This window comes from Oncorhynchus clarkii, chromosome 22 (assembly GCF_045791955.1).
Source record: "Oncorhynchus clarkii lewisi isolate Uvic-CL-2024 chromosome 22, UVic_Ocla_1.0, whole genome shotgun sequence".
Classification (NCBI taxonomy): Eukaryota; Metazoa; Chordata; class Actinopteri; order Salmoniformes; family Salmonidae; genus Oncorhynchus; species Oncorhynchus clarkii.
Window position 1 is genome coordinate 44,820,899 of NC_092168.1, and position 18,094 is coordinate 44,838,992.

General features: G+C 44.6%; 1 protein-coding gene across 1 annotated transcript in view; it reads right to left on the reverse strand.

Annotated features, from left to right (window-relative positions):
• LOC139380966 (alkyldihydroxyacetonephosphate synthase, peroxisomal-like) overlaps window positions 1-16,562 on the reverse strand; it is a 37,646-nt gene extending 21,084 nt beyond the window's left edge. Inside the window, exons 1-10 of the mRNA XM_071124168.1 lie at window positions 16,366-16,562; window positions 11,315-11,404; window positions 9,770-9,860; window positions 9,541-9,661; window positions 9,270-9,347; window positions 8,788-8,859; window positions 8,480-8,559; window positions 5,157-5,237; window positions 1,747-1,872; window positions 1,308-1,416 (exon numbers count right to left, since the gene is read on the reverse strand). Of these exons, the coding sequence (XP_070980269.1) occupies window positions 1,308-1,416; window positions 1,747-1,872; window positions 5,157-5,237; window positions 8,480-8,559; window positions 8,788-8,859; window positions 9,270-9,347; window positions 9,541-9,661; window positions 9,770-9,860; window positions 11,315-11,404; window positions 16,366-16,541 (1,024 nt within the window). The 5' untranslated portion in view covers window positions 16,542-16,562. The remainder of the gene's footprint in view (window positions 1-1,307; window positions 1,417-1,746; window positions 1,873-5,156; window positions 5,238-8,479; window positions 8,560-8,787; window positions 8,860-9,269; window positions 9,348-9,540; window positions 9,662-9,769; window positions 9,861-11,314; window positions 11,405-16,365) is intronic.
• Window positions 16,563-18,094: the final 1,532 nt, after the last annotated feature.

Below are 18,094 nucleotides of genomic sequence, written 5' to 3' on the forward strand. Positions count from 1 at the left end.
CAGACACAGAGACAGAGACAGACACAGAGACAGACACAGACACAGACACAGACACAGAGACAGAGACAGAGACAGAGACAGACAGAGACAGACACAGAGACAGACAGAGACAGACACAGAGACAGACACAGACACAGAGACAGACACAGACACAGACAGACACAGACACAGACACAGACAGAGAAAGACAGAGACAGAGACAGACAGACACAGAGACACACAGACACAGAGACAGAGACAGACACAGAGACAGACACAGAGACAGACACAGAGACAGACACAGAGACAGACACAGAGACAGACACAGAGACAGACACAGAGACAGACACAGAGACAGACACAGAGACAGACACAGAGACAGACACAGAGAAAGACACAGAGACAGAGAAAGACACAGAGAAAGACACAGAGACAGACACAGAGACAGACACAGACAGACACAGACACAGAGACAGACACAGAGACAGACAGACACAGACACAGAGACAGACACAGAGACAGACACAGAGAAAGACACAGAGACAGAGAAAGACACAGAGAAAGACACAGAGACAGACACAGAGACAGACACAGAGACAGACACAGAGACAGACACAGAGACAGACACAGAGACAGACACAGAGACAGACACAGAGACAGACACAGAGACAGACACAGAGACAGACACAGAGACAGACACAGAGACAGACACAGAGACAGACACAGAGACAGACACAGAGACAGACACAGAGACAGACACAGAGACAGACACAGAGACAGACACAGAGACAGACACAGAGACAGACACAGAGACAGACACAGACACATTTACTCCAAACTATTTTTGTCGCTGATTTGAAGGTCATTTAAAAAAAAAAAAGAAGAAGAAGATTGGTCTAAATTAAATACATTATTAGTTAGGCTTTCATTAGCAGATGTGCTTTAAGTAAACATTGTAATGAGTCCAGATGGAGAGCTCTGCCCAGCTCCCAGTGTATAGTCAGTAAACAGCTTGCAGTGCTTTGTTAGGCGCATGTATCCACAGCTGTTGAGCACTGCAGGGCCCAGGAGTCCCTGCACTTCCTCAACCTGGCATATGGCAGTATTGTCACTGGGCTCTCACTAGGACAGGGTGGGACAGAAGGGGTGGGGGACAAGGACAGACATAAAACCAATACCCCTCCCCCATAACTGCATCTCTTCTCCCACCCTGGATGAAGTTAGCCAGTCAGGTTATTACATTATACACACACACACACTGCACAGACAGGGTCAACTTATCTTGTTGAAGTCATGATCCCTGGGAGGAGTGTTGTGGTGAGTCTTACCTTCTGAGCCCAGGATGAAGTGGTGGATGTCTGGCCCAGTGGACGTGCGTGGCCCCTGGCAGCTCTTCTCTATCACCCCTCGAGGGGTCACCGCCTTTATGTGGATCACCTGGACATACGACAAACAAGATGGCAGCTCAAGTCACTTAGCTTGACTTTAAAACCCACAGCAGAGAGGAGTGACGAAATAGCCAGGTTAAAACAAGCGCCATTTCGGTTGCCGAGTTCATATTCAAGGCTAAATTCTGTCGATCATTGGCAGAGCTTAAACAAAACAAGCAGGCTCCTTCGGCACAGCAAATCCAAATAGAATGGTTCCCATACATTAGCATGACGCAAGTCTGTTTTGATGGGCGCACCTGCAACTTCCAGTTACAACCTTTTGTCCATTTACAAATCGCCCAGTAAGATCCGAGTTAGTCACAGAGAGGGAACGTACCAGGTCCTCAATGTTACCATATACGTTCTTCTTCATGCCCGATGCTCTAGTAGCCACCCAGCCGCCCAGCGAACTGAACTCCATGGAGTCTGGCTCATGCCCCGAACAGTAGCCACTCTCGTTGAGCTGGGGAGAGGGAGAGTGACAAAGAAACACTCATCAGTATTCATAGGAGCAGAGTTTAGACCTACGTCGTGTAAAATCAGGGTTTTCCCCCAAACTAAGTCCTGACACCCCCACGGGTGCACGTTTTGGGTTTCTGCCCTAGCACTACACAGCTGATTCAAATAACCAACTCATCATCATCAAGCTGTGATTATTTGAGTCAGCCATGTTGTGCTAAGGCAAAAAACAAAATGTGCACCCAACTCCTAGTGTAAAACCACTAAAACCACAACAATTTTAAATATGAAACCAAATCACAATCAAATTCCTCTTCCACCACTGGATTCAATGATGGGCTTGTTATGGGGCTTTTATGTTGAAATGATGGGCTTGTTAAGGGGCTTTTATGTTCAAATGATGGGCTTGTTATGGGGCTTTTATGTTGAAATGATGGGCTTGTTAAGGGGCTTTTATGTTCAAATGATGGGCTTGTTATGGGGCTTTTATGTTGAAATGATGGGCTTGTTAAGGGGCTTTTATGTTCAAATGATGGGCTTGTTAAGGGGCTTTTATGTTCAAATGATGGGCTTGTTAAGGGGCTTTTATGTTCAAATGATGGGCTTGTCATGGGGCTTTTACAGTATGTTCCAAATGATGGGCTTGTTAAGGGGCTTTTATGTTCAAATGATGGGCTTGTTATGGGGCTTTTATGTTCAAATGATGGGCTTGTTAAGGGGCTTTTATGTTCAAATGATGGGCTTGTTAAGGGGCTTTTATGTTCAAATGATGGGCTTGTTATGGGGCTTTTACAGTATGTTCAAATGATGGGCTTGTTAAGGGGCTTTTATGTTCAAATGATGGGCTTGTTATGGGGCTTTTATGTTCAAATGATGGGCTTGTTATGGGGCTTTTATGTTGAAATGATGGGCTTGTTAAGGGGCTTTTACAGTATGTTCAAATGATGGGCTTGTTAAGGGGCTTTTATGTTCAAATGATGGGCTTGTTATGGGGCTTTTATGTTGAAATGATGGGCTTGTTAAGGGGCTTTTACAGTATGTTCCAAATGATGGGCTTGTTAAGGGGCTTTTACAGTATGTTCCAATGATGGGCTTGTTAAGGGGCTTTTATGTTCAAATGACGGGCTTGTTAAGGGGCTTTTACAGTATGTTCAAATGATGGGCTTGTTAAGGGGCTTTTACAGTATGTTCCAAATGATGGGCTTGTTAAGGGGCTTTTACAGTGTGTTCAAATGATGGGCTTGTTAAGGGGCTTTTATGTTCAAATGATGGGCTTGTTATGGGGCTTTTATGTTCAAATGATGGGCTTGTTAAGGGGCTTTTACAGTATGTTCCAAATGATGGGCTTGTTAAGGGGCTTTTACAGTATGTTCAAATGATGGGCTTGTTAAGGGGCTTTTACAGTGTGTTCAAATGCTGGGCTTGTTAAGGGGCTTTTATATTCAAAAGATGGGCTTGTTAAGGGGCTTTTATGTTCAAATGATGGGCTTGTTAAGGGGCTTTTACAGTATGTTCCAAATGATGGGCTTGTTAAGGGGCTTTTACAGTATGTTCAAATGATGGGCTTGTTAAGGGGCTTTTACAGTGTGTTCAAATGCTGGGCTTGTTAAGGGGCTTTTATGTTCAAATGATGGGCTTGTTAAGGGGCTTTTATGTTCAAATGATGGGCTTGTTAAGGGGCTTTTACAGTATGTTCCAAATGATGGGCTTGTTAAGGGGCTTTTACAGTATGTTCAAATGATGGGCTTGTTAAGGGGCTTTTACAGTGTGTTCAAATGCTGGGCTTGTTAAGGGGCTTTTATGTTCAAATGATGGGCTTGTTAAGGGGCTTTTATGTTCAAATGATGGGCTTGTTAAGGGGCTTTTACAGTATGTTCCAAATGATGGGCTTGTTAAGGGGCTTTTACAGTGTGTTCAAATGATGGGCTTGTTAAGGGGCTTTTACAGTGTGTTCAAATGCTGGGCTTGTTAAGGGGCTTTTATGTTCAAATGATGGGCTTGTTAAGGGGCTTTTATGTTCAAATGATGGGCTTGTTAAGGGGCTTTTATGTTCAAATGATGGGCTTGTTAAGGGGCTTTTACAGTATGTTCAAATGATGGGCTTGTTAAGGGGCTTTTATGTTCAAATGATGGGCTTTTATGTTCAAATGATGGGCTTTATGACACCATATATATTTTTTTTACAACAGCCTAAAATGAACCACAAAATATAAGTGGAGGAGAAGAAAAAAATGAAAGGGAGGAGTAAAAAGATGTCGTTTCAGATGTGGCCTCAGCGCCGGGCCCCTGGTCTCGGTCCCGGGGCCCCTGGTCTCGGTGCCGGGGCCCCTGGTCTCGGTGCCGGGGCCCCTGGTCTCGGTGCCGGGGCCCCTGGTCTCGGTGCCGGGGCCCCTGGTCTCGGTGCCGGGGCCCCTGGTCTCGGTGCCGGGGCCCCTGGTCTCGGGGCCCCTGATCTCGGTGCCGGGGCCCCTGATCTCGGTGCCGGGCCCCTGGTCTCGGTGCCGGGCCCCTGGTCTCTGTCCCGGGCCCCTGGTCTCTGTCCCGGGCCCCTGGTCTCTGTCCCGGGCCCCTGGTCTCTGTCCCGGGCCCCTAGTCTCTGTCCCGGGCCCCTAGTCTCTGTCCCGGGCCCCTGGTCTCGGTGCCGGGCCCCAGCAGCATGCAGGCATGGCCTACTCTAATGGCTCCCGTCTACCAGGTGACGTGAGGAGTCAGGCCGTGCATTCATGGCACTGCTCTCCCCGACAGGCAGCTTTTAATGCAGAGCCATCTGCTCCGTCAAAATGGCCCCTCTATATGCAAAGGTGGAGCCAGTTTGAGTCACAGAGCACGCATTCCTTCACGTCAAACACAGCCTCCTTCTCAATTTTTTCAAAATTAGCTTGATGGTGCCATCTGCTCATCGCCTGAGCCTCAAGCTCTAACGTAGTTACCTCTTCTCCTATTCAGACCTGCCTAGCATAGGATCTCTGCACTCCCTGGAAACCATTAAGCCAGGGTGGAGAGGCATGGCAGGCTACAGGTGAAAGATCCTGTAGAAGACAGCTTATACTTGGGGCGGCAGGGTAGCCTAGTGGTTAGAGCGTTGGACAAATTCAAATCCCCGAGCTGACAAGGTACAAATCTGTCGCTCTGCCCCTGAACAAGGCAGTTAAACCGTCATTGAAAATGCCTGGTTAAATAAAAAGGTCAAATAAAAAAAATACTTACCCATCTTAGCAACAATGAGCCCTTGCATGGGAGATCATTCAGCATGAAATGGCTTAGTATGTATGAGGGCAAGGCACTTACTAATCTCTCCAGATCCTGACCGATGATGCCAGCTTCAACGTGGGCGACTAAATTCTTCTCGTCGAGCCACAATATGCGGTTCTGCAGATAAAAACAAAGACAAAACTAATGAGCTCAAAACATTTCACTGCTTACATCATTTAGACCACGGTTCCCCAACTGGTGGTTTTATGGATTTTTTATTGTTGTACATAAAATACTATAAAAAACACCAAGTGATCAGATTTTAATTTGATAAATCTGTTCCCAAGTATTCCACGCATAATAGAGAGACAGGTGATCATATACAAATGTAAGCAAGGTTTTATTTAAATGATTATGTTTTAGTCAAATATTATATCTGTTTGGGCGTCTTGCAGTCAATCTGCAGTCTACAAATGATTTGTAATTATGTTCCGGCTCCCGCGGCTGAATCTAGTTGATGATCCCTGGTTTAGACCACTAGGACAAACACAATGCCTTGAGTTTTAGCCCGGATGAAAAGCATGCTGTGTCGGATACATCCCATACAGGTTAGAGGGAGAGGATTTTAATGATTGGAGTAGTAGTGTTGACAGCATATCCAAGGCTGTTCTCTAAAACTGCCTTCACCAAATGAATTACATCAAATACATTCCAGTCTTAATTCTAGAACCCCCCAAAAAAGGACAGTATGCAGCCTTTTAAAACGACTGTGGGAAAAAGCCTGATGCTATGGTGACCACAATATCTATCAACGAGAAAGGTAATAACAACCAAGCTCGTGTTTGGGGGAGGGGGGGGGGGGGTATTTCAGTAGCACTTGTGAGATACGAACATGTGGCTGTCGTTACTAGAAGACTGGGCCGTGGGGAGGACACAGTGTTAGTCAGATTCCAAAAGGTTAACCTCTCCAGTCACCCCCGGAACAGCTTGAGCCATCATTCATTCTCCAGAGGTAATAAAGTGTCTCCTGCGGTCATACACAGTCTTTCATGTGACTCCCTCAGACCCGCTATGCCCTGTGACCCTTGACCCAGCGCACTGGTATTTACGTCACCTCCTCAGTGACTGCTGGACTAGCAATGTCCAGACCGCCAATATATCACCTGGGTAGACAGCTGTCCAACAGTTCTATGATACAGTACTGATACTAAATGCTGTTTCCGATTGGGTTTCCTTCCCTCACAGTATTTTTCTCTGAAAAAGTTTAGCAAATTTATGATTCTCCGAAAGTAAGATAAGAGAGTGAGACAGCTGGACGTCTGAATAAGCTTTGACGTGGATATAGGAGCGTCCTCCGTGCTGACCGACCCCCATCTTTCCTGTCGTGAGAGCGTCCTCCGTGCTGACCGACCCCCATCTATCCTGTCGTGAGAGGGTCCTCCGTGCTGACCGACCCCAGTCATTCCTGTCGTGAGAGCATCCTCCGTGCTGACCGACCCCAGTCTTTCCTGTTGTGAGAGCGTCCTCCGTGCTGACCGACCCCTATCTATCCTGTTGTGAGAGCGTCCTCCGTGCTGACCCACCCCTATCTATCCTGTCGTGAGAGCGTCCTCCGTGCTGACCCACCCCTATCTATCCTGTCGTGAGAGCGTCCTCCGTGCTGACCGACCCCTATCTATCCTGTTGTGAGAGCGTCCTCCGTGCTGACCCACCCCTATCTATCCTGTTGTGAGAGCGTCCTCCGTGCTGACCGACCCCTATCTATCCTGTTGTGAGAGCGTCCTCCGTGCTGACCCACCCCTATCTATCCTGTTGTGAGAGCGTCCTCCGTGCTGACCCACCCCTATCTATCCTGTTGTGAGAGCGTCCTCCGTGCTGACCGACCCCTATCTATCCTGTTGTGAGAGCGTCCTCCGTGCTGACCCACCCCTATCTATCCTGTTGTGAGAGCGTCCTCCGTGCTGACCCACCCCTATCTATCCTGTTGTGAGAGCGTCCTCCGTGCTGACCGACCCCAGTCTATCCTGTTGTGAGAGCGTCCTCCGTGCTGACCCACCCCTATCTATCCTGTTGTGAGAGCGTCCTCCGTGCTGACCGACCCCTATCTATCCTGTTGTGAGAGCGTCCTCCGTGCTGACCCACCCCTATCTATCCTGTTGTGAGAGCGTCCTCCGTGCTGACCCACCCCTATCTATCCTGTTGTGAGAGCGTCCTCCGTGCTGACCCACCCCTATCTATCCTGTTGTGAGAGCGTCCTCCGTGCTGACCCACCCCTATCTATCCTGTTGTGAGAGCGTCCTCCGTGCTGACCCACCCCTATCTATCCTGTTGTGAGAGCGTCCTCCGTGCTGACCCACCCCTATCTATCCTGTTGTGAGAGCGTCCTCCGTGCTGACCGACCCCTATCTATCCTGTTGTGAGAGCGTCCTCCGTGCTGACCCACCCCTATCTATCCTGTTGTGAGAGCGTCCTCCGTGCTGACCCACCCCTATCTATCCTGTTGTGAGAGCGTCCTCCGTGCTGACCCACCCCTATCTATCCTGTTGTGAGAGCGTCCTCCGTGCTGACCCACCCCTATCTATCCTGTTGTGAGAGCGTCAGACATTCACAGCAACAAAAAAAAGCTCTAACGTCGCAAAAGAAATGGCCTGTAACACTTGGCTTTCTATTGTCCATACATAGAGTATACAGCCAGCTGATCTTGTGCAGGACATTATACGGTCTGTAAAACTAAGATGCATCATTAACATACAGATACAAGGTTTTACTCTAAATACAAAAACCTTATGAACACCTGCTCTTACCATGACAGACTGACCAGGTTGAAAGCTATGATCCCTTAATGACGTTACTTGTTCAATCCACTTCAATCAGTGTAGATGAAGGGGAGGAGACAGGTTAAGGAGGATTTATAAGCCTTCAGACAATAGAGACATCCACTGAGTATGTGTTCCATTCAGAGGGTGAATGGACAAGACCAAACATGGAAGTGTCTTTGAACAGAGTATGGTAGTAAATGCCAGGCGCAGCAGGTTTGTGTCAAGAACTGCAACGTTGCTGGGTTTTTCCACGCTCAACAGTTTCCCTGTGTGTTTCAAGAATGATCCACCACCCAAAGGACATCCAGCCAACTTGACACAACTATGGGAATCATTGGAGTCAAAAATGGGCCAGCATCCCTGTGGAACACTTGACACATTGTAGAGTCCATGCCCTGACAAATTGAGTCTGTTCTGAGGGGGAAAAAAAAGGGTACACAGTGTATATTTGGTACTATAGAAACAGTAATGTTGTGTTGAGACAAAGTGCTTTGTGGAGCAGATCCTTGCATGGTATAAAAGCATTGTTTACAGATCTACGACGTGTGACTCTCAGAATGGATCTAATGTGTACTGTCTCCAAGTCGGTTCATTCCCCACCATCTGGGAAGTATCCAGAGAGACGATGCAGCGGGTCTCCTCCGGGGGGCACTCTAGAGCACTGGTCACACTGGTACCTCCTGGATGGGTGACAGGAGACTAGAGGGGTTAGGGTTAGGACCTCTCCCTGACCACATCACCAGGGGAAAGCTCTGGGTCCTAGCAGCAGGCTATAACCAGCACTTTCCCTGGTCAAGCCACAAGGAAAAAAACAGGGCATACCATTCTAATCAGAAATATATTGTAAAGTTTGTAAAAACATAAATAAAAACATTATAATATTGGGTTTGCAACAGTGAAAGACTCACCGCCGTACGGTATCAGACAAACATTGTGCTTGCACGCCAGCTCCACAATTTTCACCACATCGTTGTGGCAGTCTGCAGAGGCAAAGGATACAGAACAATATCTTGGATGGACATTTTATCCCGTGTCATTTTCTAAACACACAGCTATATGTTAGTGTTACATCGATAACAAGAGTGAGTCGGCACAGAGTCTGCTAAATCAAATTCCAGCCATCAGTCAACACAAATTTGCATGATAAAAAGGTGCCAGCCATAACTGCAGCGAACCAATCTGCCATGATTCATGACTATAGTGTGCTGGGCCTGGTGTACTGGATGTCCAATCCACCTGACACTTCTTATTAAGCCACCTCTCATACATATCAATATCCCTATGCCTCGGCAGAGATTAACCCTTAAAATAAAAACCTGAGCCTGGATGAAGAGAAGCAATGCATTGTGGAAGGGAGGGAGGTGGAAACATGAGTTGATGTAAAACTCACTTGGCCACACCACCATGTCTGGAACACGCTCAAATTTCTTCCCTTCTCTGAGAGCAAAGATTTCATGTAAGCAATGACCTGTTAACACAAAGTAATTTAAAAAAATATATAACAAAAGCAATTATGATTGTATGATCAGTATAATTAGTGCGATGTTCATAATACTGCTGTGTGCCTATGTACCGCATGTGTAAGAATAAAGATGGCATCACACACTGTCTGTATGAGACCCAGTCCCCTGCAGGACCGGAGCATTCCCAGCATGCCTCACCGTGGGCACGGAACACCCTGTCCTCCGCCTCATTGGAGAATGGGATGCCTGTGGCCTTCAGGTTCTCTACGAATGCCTCGTTCAGTCTGGGCGGCGGCACAACGCTGGCATTCAGGACTGGCTGGGACAAAGACATGGGAGGAGGAGGAGCCATTAACTGGTCGCTGGCTGCCGTCATTGGAATTCACACCAACAGGAGACATGGGGGTTGAAAACCGACGACACTTACTGTCGCAGGGCTTTTATGCTTCACACTGGCACCAAAGGTATTTTCAAACCAGTCCTGCAAACTGGGCAGGGTCATCCCACTTAGCCTATACCTGCAATGAACCAAAAACACACAGGCTTAAAAGAAAGCTTTACCCAAATCATAAACACATCCCCTCTGACCTAGGTGTTACGCTGGGAACTGCTGAAATACATACGGTCTGTTATGGGTATGGAGTCAGTGTGTGGTTGTTTGAGCTTAGAGGTTATTAGGTGAGCCTAGTGACTACGCTGTCCCTGTGGCGCCAGCCCAGGCCAGACGCTGTATAATTGAACCGCTGGCACAGTAGAGGCCAACACACCTGGGAACTGTAGTCTGTCTTTGTCCAGCAGACCATTAAAAACACACTCCTTAATGAAAAGAGGAGAATTCTCATTCACTTTCATTTCTTCCATCTCTCAAACCACGCATGAGAAAGCACAGAACAGGAAATGTCGTTGATACAACTTCTAGTAAAGACTAACAGAGGAACCATTTGCTACTCAGCATCCTGTAAAAATCACACAGGCTTTCTGTTGCGAAACCCATACGCCACCATCTCTGCCTCTATCATACAGACCAAAGATAAAAAAGTTCAGAACAGAAGATGTTGTGCCAAAGAAAACAGATCCATACTGCAGCCAGTGTGGATTCAAGTCATACCCTCGTTATCAGAGAGAGTGGAGAGACAATAGGTTAGGCTTCTTTAAAAAAAAAACCACAGAGATTCAAACTAATCACTTCCTACATCAGCACTCAACATATTTCCAACAATTGTTCCCATGACAACTGTTAGCAGAAACAAAACAAAAGCACCAACCCCTAGTCAATGGTAAGAAGAAACATTCCATGAAAGGTAATAAAAGGGCAGTTTCAAACAGTTGATAATCCCACTCATTGACCTGATGTCTGGAGACTTAAATCAAAACAAGATAAGCAGAGTACCGATACCAGCCACTAGGTGGCACTAGTACCCCACTCTGAATGAGGCTGGAGAGGAGTGGGAGGTTTTCAAATCAAAGTCTATTGATCATGTACACCAGGGTTTTCCCAAAACTCGATCCTGGCCCTTTTGTTTATTGCCCTAGCACTACACAGCTGATTCAAATCATCAAAGCTTGATGATGAGTTGGTTATTTAAGTCAGCTGTGTTATGCTAGGGCAAAAACACACAAAAATGCATCCACGAGGGGGCACCAGGACCGAGTTTGTGGAAACCCACAGTTGGCACACACAGTTCAGCAGGATTTATAGCGGGTGCAGTGAAACGCTTATGTTACCGACTCCTAACAATGCAGTAAAATGTCAAACGAGTACGCCAATAATCAACTATTTAAATACATTAAAAATCAAGAAATGTCGGGAACCAGTTTTAGGTGGTAGCCTGTGCAAAGGAGTGAACAACAAAGATTGAGAATTCTATCAACTCATGTGAATAGATTATTTAGCCTACAGATCGTCTGAGACAATCAAGATTTTCTTCCGTGAGAGTAAAACAGTTGAAAATGTTGAGACAGTATTTTGTACCTTTTGCCTGTAAATTCTGCTTGACCCTTCTTGTTAAAGAGGAATTTGGAGTCACTGTACCCCCAGCCATTCCACTTCATAATCTCCTGCCTGGGAGAGAACAAGAAACAGTTGGTCAATTTAGTTATTGTTAGTTGTAGAAGCTAATACTGTAATAACGCTGTCAGAGACGACACAGGTCAAATGTCAAGGGACCAAGACAATACAAGGAAGCACTTTTAAAAGATCATGGACTTGCACCCTCATACTTGACATCCTGTTGCACAGTAGTCTAGTATTTGGATTAGTGGTCTATTTGCAAATGGGGAATGTGTTGTAGTTCCCTTGTTTTGCCATCCGTTATTCAAAAATGGGCTTTCCACGTCGTGGCTCTCCCGTTTTTCAAAATGGGCTTTCCACGTCGTGGCTCTCCGTTATTCAAAAATGGGCTTTCCACGTCGTGGCTCTCCCGTTATTCAAAATTGGCTTTCCACGTCGTGGCTCTCCCGTTATTCAAAATGGGCTTTCCACGTCGTGGCTCTCCCGTTATTCAAAATGGGCATTCCACGTCGTGGCTCTCCGTTATTCAAAAATGGGCTTTCCACATCATGGCTCTCCGTTATTCAAAATGGGCTTTCCACATCTTGGCTCTTCCTTAATGTATTGGTAGTATGGGAAGCTCCAGTCACACCTAGGCCTGGTCTCAGAGGTGGTCTTTCCCCTGTGGACTACACACAGCCAACTACAAAAGCCTGTAGGCACAGTAACAAATGGGGAAGAAAACCTGTTACCTTCAAACAGCATGAACAGCAGTCATTAGACAGAGAGTGGCTTAGATCTCATTCCAAGGGGGAGCAGCATGATGAATACCCACAGATGATGATCATTAGGAGAAAAGGTGTGGCCAACGAAGGTTGGGTATATCCTCCTAAAAGTGTTCCAAATAAATACCATTTGTCGGCTTAGTATTATACTAAATCAGGTTAGAGGATTCAAGAAACAAGTTTGAACACTGAACTGAAAGTATCAGGCAGAATTTTAGTATCTCCATATATCTACTGAATAATAAAAAATAATAAAACTGACAGTTTAGTAAATGTGTTTCTTCGTCGGTGTTAAATCACTACGCTCATCCCAAGGGAATGCTTTTCAGATATTCCTTGCCAGAGGAAACAGGCCACTACGGCAGCCGGCCAGAGGAAACAGGCCACTACGGCAGCCGGCCAGAGGAAACAGGCCACTACGGCAGCCGGCCAGAGGAAACAGGCCACTACGGCAGCCGGCCAGAGGAAACAGGCCACTACGGCAGCCGGCCAGAGGGAACAGGCCACTACGGCAGCCGGCCAGAGGAAACAGGCCACTACCCCTAGGAGGGATCCATACCTTAAGTTGGTACACATGGTTGAGAAAAACCCATGAGGAATGCATGCCAAACAGGCAGCCAGTGTAATTTATGAGGAGCCTGGGAAATGAGAGAGAGAGCGAGAGCGACATACTCTCAATGCCAGTCTATCACAGCCTGTCATCTCAACGGACCATGACACAACTCTGTGATGTCCTGTCACAACCTCAACAAGCAGAAGAATACAACTGCCCGGAGATGAATGAATTTATTGTATAATTAAATGGAAGCAACGGCCGTCTGGCCTCAAAGAGCTGGGGGAATCTCTTGAAGCTGCGGTAACAAATATTACACTGCACGACGATGACCAGACCATTAGGCTAGTAATTAGCTGCTAGATCAGCGCCTTGTTCAAAAGGTAGCCTTGTTTTGTGGCTGCAATCAAGTTATTACAACAGAATGAGTCCATGGTCAAGAAGTTAGACTGTTGATTTTACAAACTCTGAATTGTAACTAAAAAATATATATATACAAAATTAAGAAGGTTTGTCTGTTAAGAGGACTGGCCTTAAAATGCCATTTGAAACGATGGGTGCAAATGTATAGGTTGTTTCTGAAGTAGGTCAAATCCAGACTGACATTCCAGCAAGACCAGGACCAGTTAGCCCAGCTTTGTAGCAGGGAACATTCCTACTCTCCAGTGATAAGCGCAATTCTAGAAAATGTGGGCAATGAGGGTAAATTCATGAAGGTAACATTTATGCATACAGATAACAATACAAGTTGTACTCAACATTCTTTTTACATTTGGAAATGGGGGTGGGTGGGCTCACACTGGAGAATTAGGCATAGACTGCTTTATAATTTATTGTCATAATTAAAACATTTTTGGTCACTCGTCAGCACAAAATGACCATACATTTGGCAATAGAGAGAGACCAACAAACCAGCAGAAATCTGGCTTCCAGGTTAAACCAAACTCATCGCGCCAGAAAGGTAGCATTGGGGCAATTCCACAGTAACAGAGTGATGCTGAGACTCAGATTTTTCACTTTAAAAAAAATAATAATAATAAAAAGCTGCAATATGCAGAAATCACTCAGCCATTTCCTGGTTGCTAAAATTGGAATAGTTCGCCTAATTTCAGTTTGTGACAAAACAAGCAATATATAGTGTAGAGAATCACTGTACCTGCTAAACCACTGTGAAACATATTTTTAATAACCCAAAAACATTGTATTTTCAACTGTTGTACAAAACCGAAAGACAAAAACTAAAAAGATAGAATGGGAATTAGTGCACATACAATGATCAAAAATGTCTTTACATTTCAGTCATTTAGCTGATGCACTTATCCAGAGGGACTTACAGTAGTGAGTGCATACATTTTCATATTTGTTTGTCCTTGGTCCCTCGTGGGAATCAAAGCCACAACCCTGGCTTTGCAAGTGCCATGCTCTACCAACTGAGCCACACAGGGACTTGCTTTCTTAGACTTGCTTTCAGTCTATAACTTAAGATTTTAATTTTAATGTAATCCTTGTGCATACAGTTGTATGGTTTGTTTAACTTTACAAATAATTGTTTTTTGTTTGACACATTTTAAAGTGAAAAATCTGAGTCTCAGCATCACTCTGTTAACATGGAATTGCCCATAGCCTAACTGACCAACAGGTTATTTATTTAACCTTTATTTAACTAGGCAAGTCAGTTAAATTTACAATGACGGCCTACCCCGGGCCAAACACTAACAACGCTGGGCCAATAGCGCACCGCCCTATGGGACTCCCAATCAAGGCCGGTTGTGATACAGCCTAGAAATCGAACCAGGGTCTGTAGTGACGCCTCTAGCACTGAGATTGCAGTGCCTTAGACCACTGCTCCACTCAGGAGCTCACCTATAGGGTTCATCTAAAATAAGCCTCAGCACTTCTGCTTCTCAAAAAAACAAAAACATTCTATATTAATATCAAACATTTCCCAACTGCACAATGAAGACCTTCGCCCATACCCGGGCTCAAACCAGGGACCCTCTGCACACATCAACAACAGTCACCCACGAAGCATCGTTACCCATCGCTCCACAAAACATTTCCCAACTGCACAATGAAGACCCTCGCCCATACCCGGGCTCGAACCAGGGACCCTCTGCACACATCAACAACAGTCACCCACGAAGCATCGTTACCCATCGCTCCACAAAACATTTCCCAACTGCACATTGAAGAGCCAAACATAATACATAAATAAATCATTAACATTCCTGTGGTAGAACGATGGTAACACTTCCTCACACAGGCCACGTCACAGTTGAATGCAGGATAATGGATTGTTCAGTGTTACATGGGTGAGTGGTTCATGCAATACTCTACGAAATGCAAATATGGAAGTGTGGTCTAAGGCATATCTGACACTAGCTGTCACAGGGTGGTAGGTAGTCTAGCGGTTGGAGCGTTAGGCCTGTACATGAAAGGTCGCTGGTTCGAATACCCGAGCTGATAAGGTGACAATTGCCCTTGAGCAAGGCACTTAAAAATAAAATCAGGGTTGTGTCACTACAGCACGATTGTGAAAGCTTTAACATTCAACTCGTCTCATTACGAACTGATTGTCAGACCACCACAGGTCTTGGCCAAATCAGATCCAAGTTTAAGTTAGCTGCTCAACTTTATCCCATTTCTGAATCTGGAAAAACATTAACCTCCAGATAAAAATGTGATATGATAATATAATGAAGAATATAAAAAAATATGACCATTATAATGATCCCTTCTATTCAATAATGTATAGTAGCTAGCTATCTTGTTCTGTTCATGTCACTCAAACAGAGTTGACATTTCCCTAGTCGTTGTTCAGAATATTGTCAGCATTCAAAACGTCACCCGTAGTTTTAATCAAGCTATAGCTAACAATATACATGCATAATGGAATAGGCTACCTTGAAATAGTCACACATGTTGGCAAGCTGATCTTGTGGTTTTACATAAACTTCAGCTGCCCACTGTCACGAGCGGCTCGTGTGGGTCTTGCCGATTAAACTCAACTCCTAGATTTACGATGGAGTTGAGCGACGACTAGTGGTGTCAGACTGGAGCTCCGAGGTCAGATAAAAACGAATTGTATCATAACCTACTAATTCCAGCACCTAAAAGAATAGCCCGCAATTAAACAGAACACTTGTGTGTAATTCCAGTCTATTCTTTGGGTCCTGAAATCAGTAGTTTTGTTTTATACAAAAAAGAAAAGCATTTTATGTGGTGTAGGAGCTCCAGTCCGCCCACACTAGTCGCCGCTCAACTCCATCGTAAATCTAGGAGTTTAGTCGGCTAGTGTGGGTCATATAACGCAGGCAAGCTATGACAAATTTGGTACAATCCTAGTGTAGGATTGACCTGAACTTTAATTTCAACAGGGTGAGAGATCAAAACATTACTGAAACACATTTTAAATAAGTAGCCTAGCTAACTACAATGAAAAAGATTAGCATAGAATATAGAATACAGTCCCGCTGCACCCACTTCAATGAATGAACACTTTGTTTAAGGACCACTACCGCACATTCTGCTGGCTCATTTTCTTAGCTAAATTAAAGCAGAGATGTCTAAATAATATGTCAAGGGAGATCTCAGTTTGTAAGACACCAATGATGTGTTTTTAATTGACAAGATAGCATGCCAGGATAGCCCTCATATTCAGCCACTTCTACCCTATTACCATCGCCAATTCCTACCTCTTTCTCGGCACCGTCCCTTTATTCTCTTCCGTTGAACCAGTCGCATCAATTTTGCATTCTTTTGCGATAATTCCCGAGTTACCGTACTCATGTTTATGTAAATGCGCTGCAATTCTGCTTAATCTTTGCTGTGCAATTCGTTGCCTCTCGGAGCTATTGTTGTTTGACGCCATACTGCTTCCGTGTTTGTGCACGGAAAGGCAGCTGTCACAACGATAATAGGATATGAGCTAAATTGTAATCAAATCCCATCATGCTTTGCATTTCATTTGTGTTTTCAATACATATTACAATGTTGCAAAATTGGTTACATTATCGCCTATCTTTGCTGTTACTTTAATTGAATTGCTGGTAGTCCATAGAGCACGTTTCCCCAACCGGCGGCCCGCGGGCCGAATTTGCGCGGGTGGTTTTATTTGGCCCAACACATTTTCTCAGCAAAAAAATTAATTATGTATATATATATATATATATATATATTTGTATATTTTATTGTTGTACATAAAATACTGTAAAAACATCTGGAGATCAGCTCCAAGTGATTTTAATTTGAGAAATCTGTTCCCAAGTATTCCACGCATAATAGAGAGACAGGTGATCATATACAAATGTAAGCAAGGTTTTAAATGATTATGTTTTAGTCAAATATTATATCTGTTTGGGATTCTTGCAGTGAATTCGCAGTCAAATTATTTGTAATTATGTTCCGGTCCCCAGGCTCAAGAAAAAAGAAAAAAAAATAGTCCCGTATCTGAATCTAGTTGATGAGAGTTACAGTCACTGGAAAAGCTTATATTAGACAAATATTTTTACAAAGCACAATGTGTGATTTACTGCTGTTCAATTGTCATTCCAAAAATTATATTGATTCTTGGAAGAATATAAATGAATGAGTTTTCCCTTATCCATAACAAGTTTTGTAGCATAGGACAAGCTTACAAGTATGTTGATTTGGACTGTCAGTTACATTCATACGAGTTTGAGAGTAGGTCTTTAGTTCATGGAAACTTGATGCCCATAGTTCGGAGGTCATCCTTTCAGGAGAAGTGGCAAGTGAAAGAAATTCCAGAGTTTATAAGAATGGCATTCTCAACATGCATCAACGCAACTCTTCTTTCGCTGTGCCAGTGACTGCCTTTTTCTCAGACAGATTTGATCCGTGCACAGGTAGCCTAATGATTACTTACTTAAGCTTAGCACAGAAGCTCTCTAAATATTTGAACTGAAATTCAAAACTTTTTCAAAACACAGAGAAAAATGTTGATTTTATTATAAGAAAGTAATCTAATTTAATAGCAGGAAAAATATGTCATATTGCTTAAATGTGTGCATGTATCTTTAAAAATATGGTCTGGAACTTTGGTGACTACTAGGGCTATGGTCCAAACATTTAAAAGACACACCCTCGTCCATTTACCCTCGCCTTATGCCCTTGGGGCAATCCCTGTTACCATCTTGGCGGGTGGCCCAAATGATTAGCCAAGCAAGGGAAATGTGCAACAGTAAGCCCCTCAGCCTTTCCTTCAGAAGTTCCAGCTAGGCAGGCCAACGGTAGTTAGCTAATTAATTTGCTAGCTATCATACAGTAGGTGTATATTAATAATTTATATATTTAATATAAGTAGACCTGCAACCATAATTGACTGTAGCTACCGGTGGCTGCAAACCCAATCATCGCGGGATGAAAGAGTGGTCAATTTAAAAATGATTCCTTCCTCCCTTACCC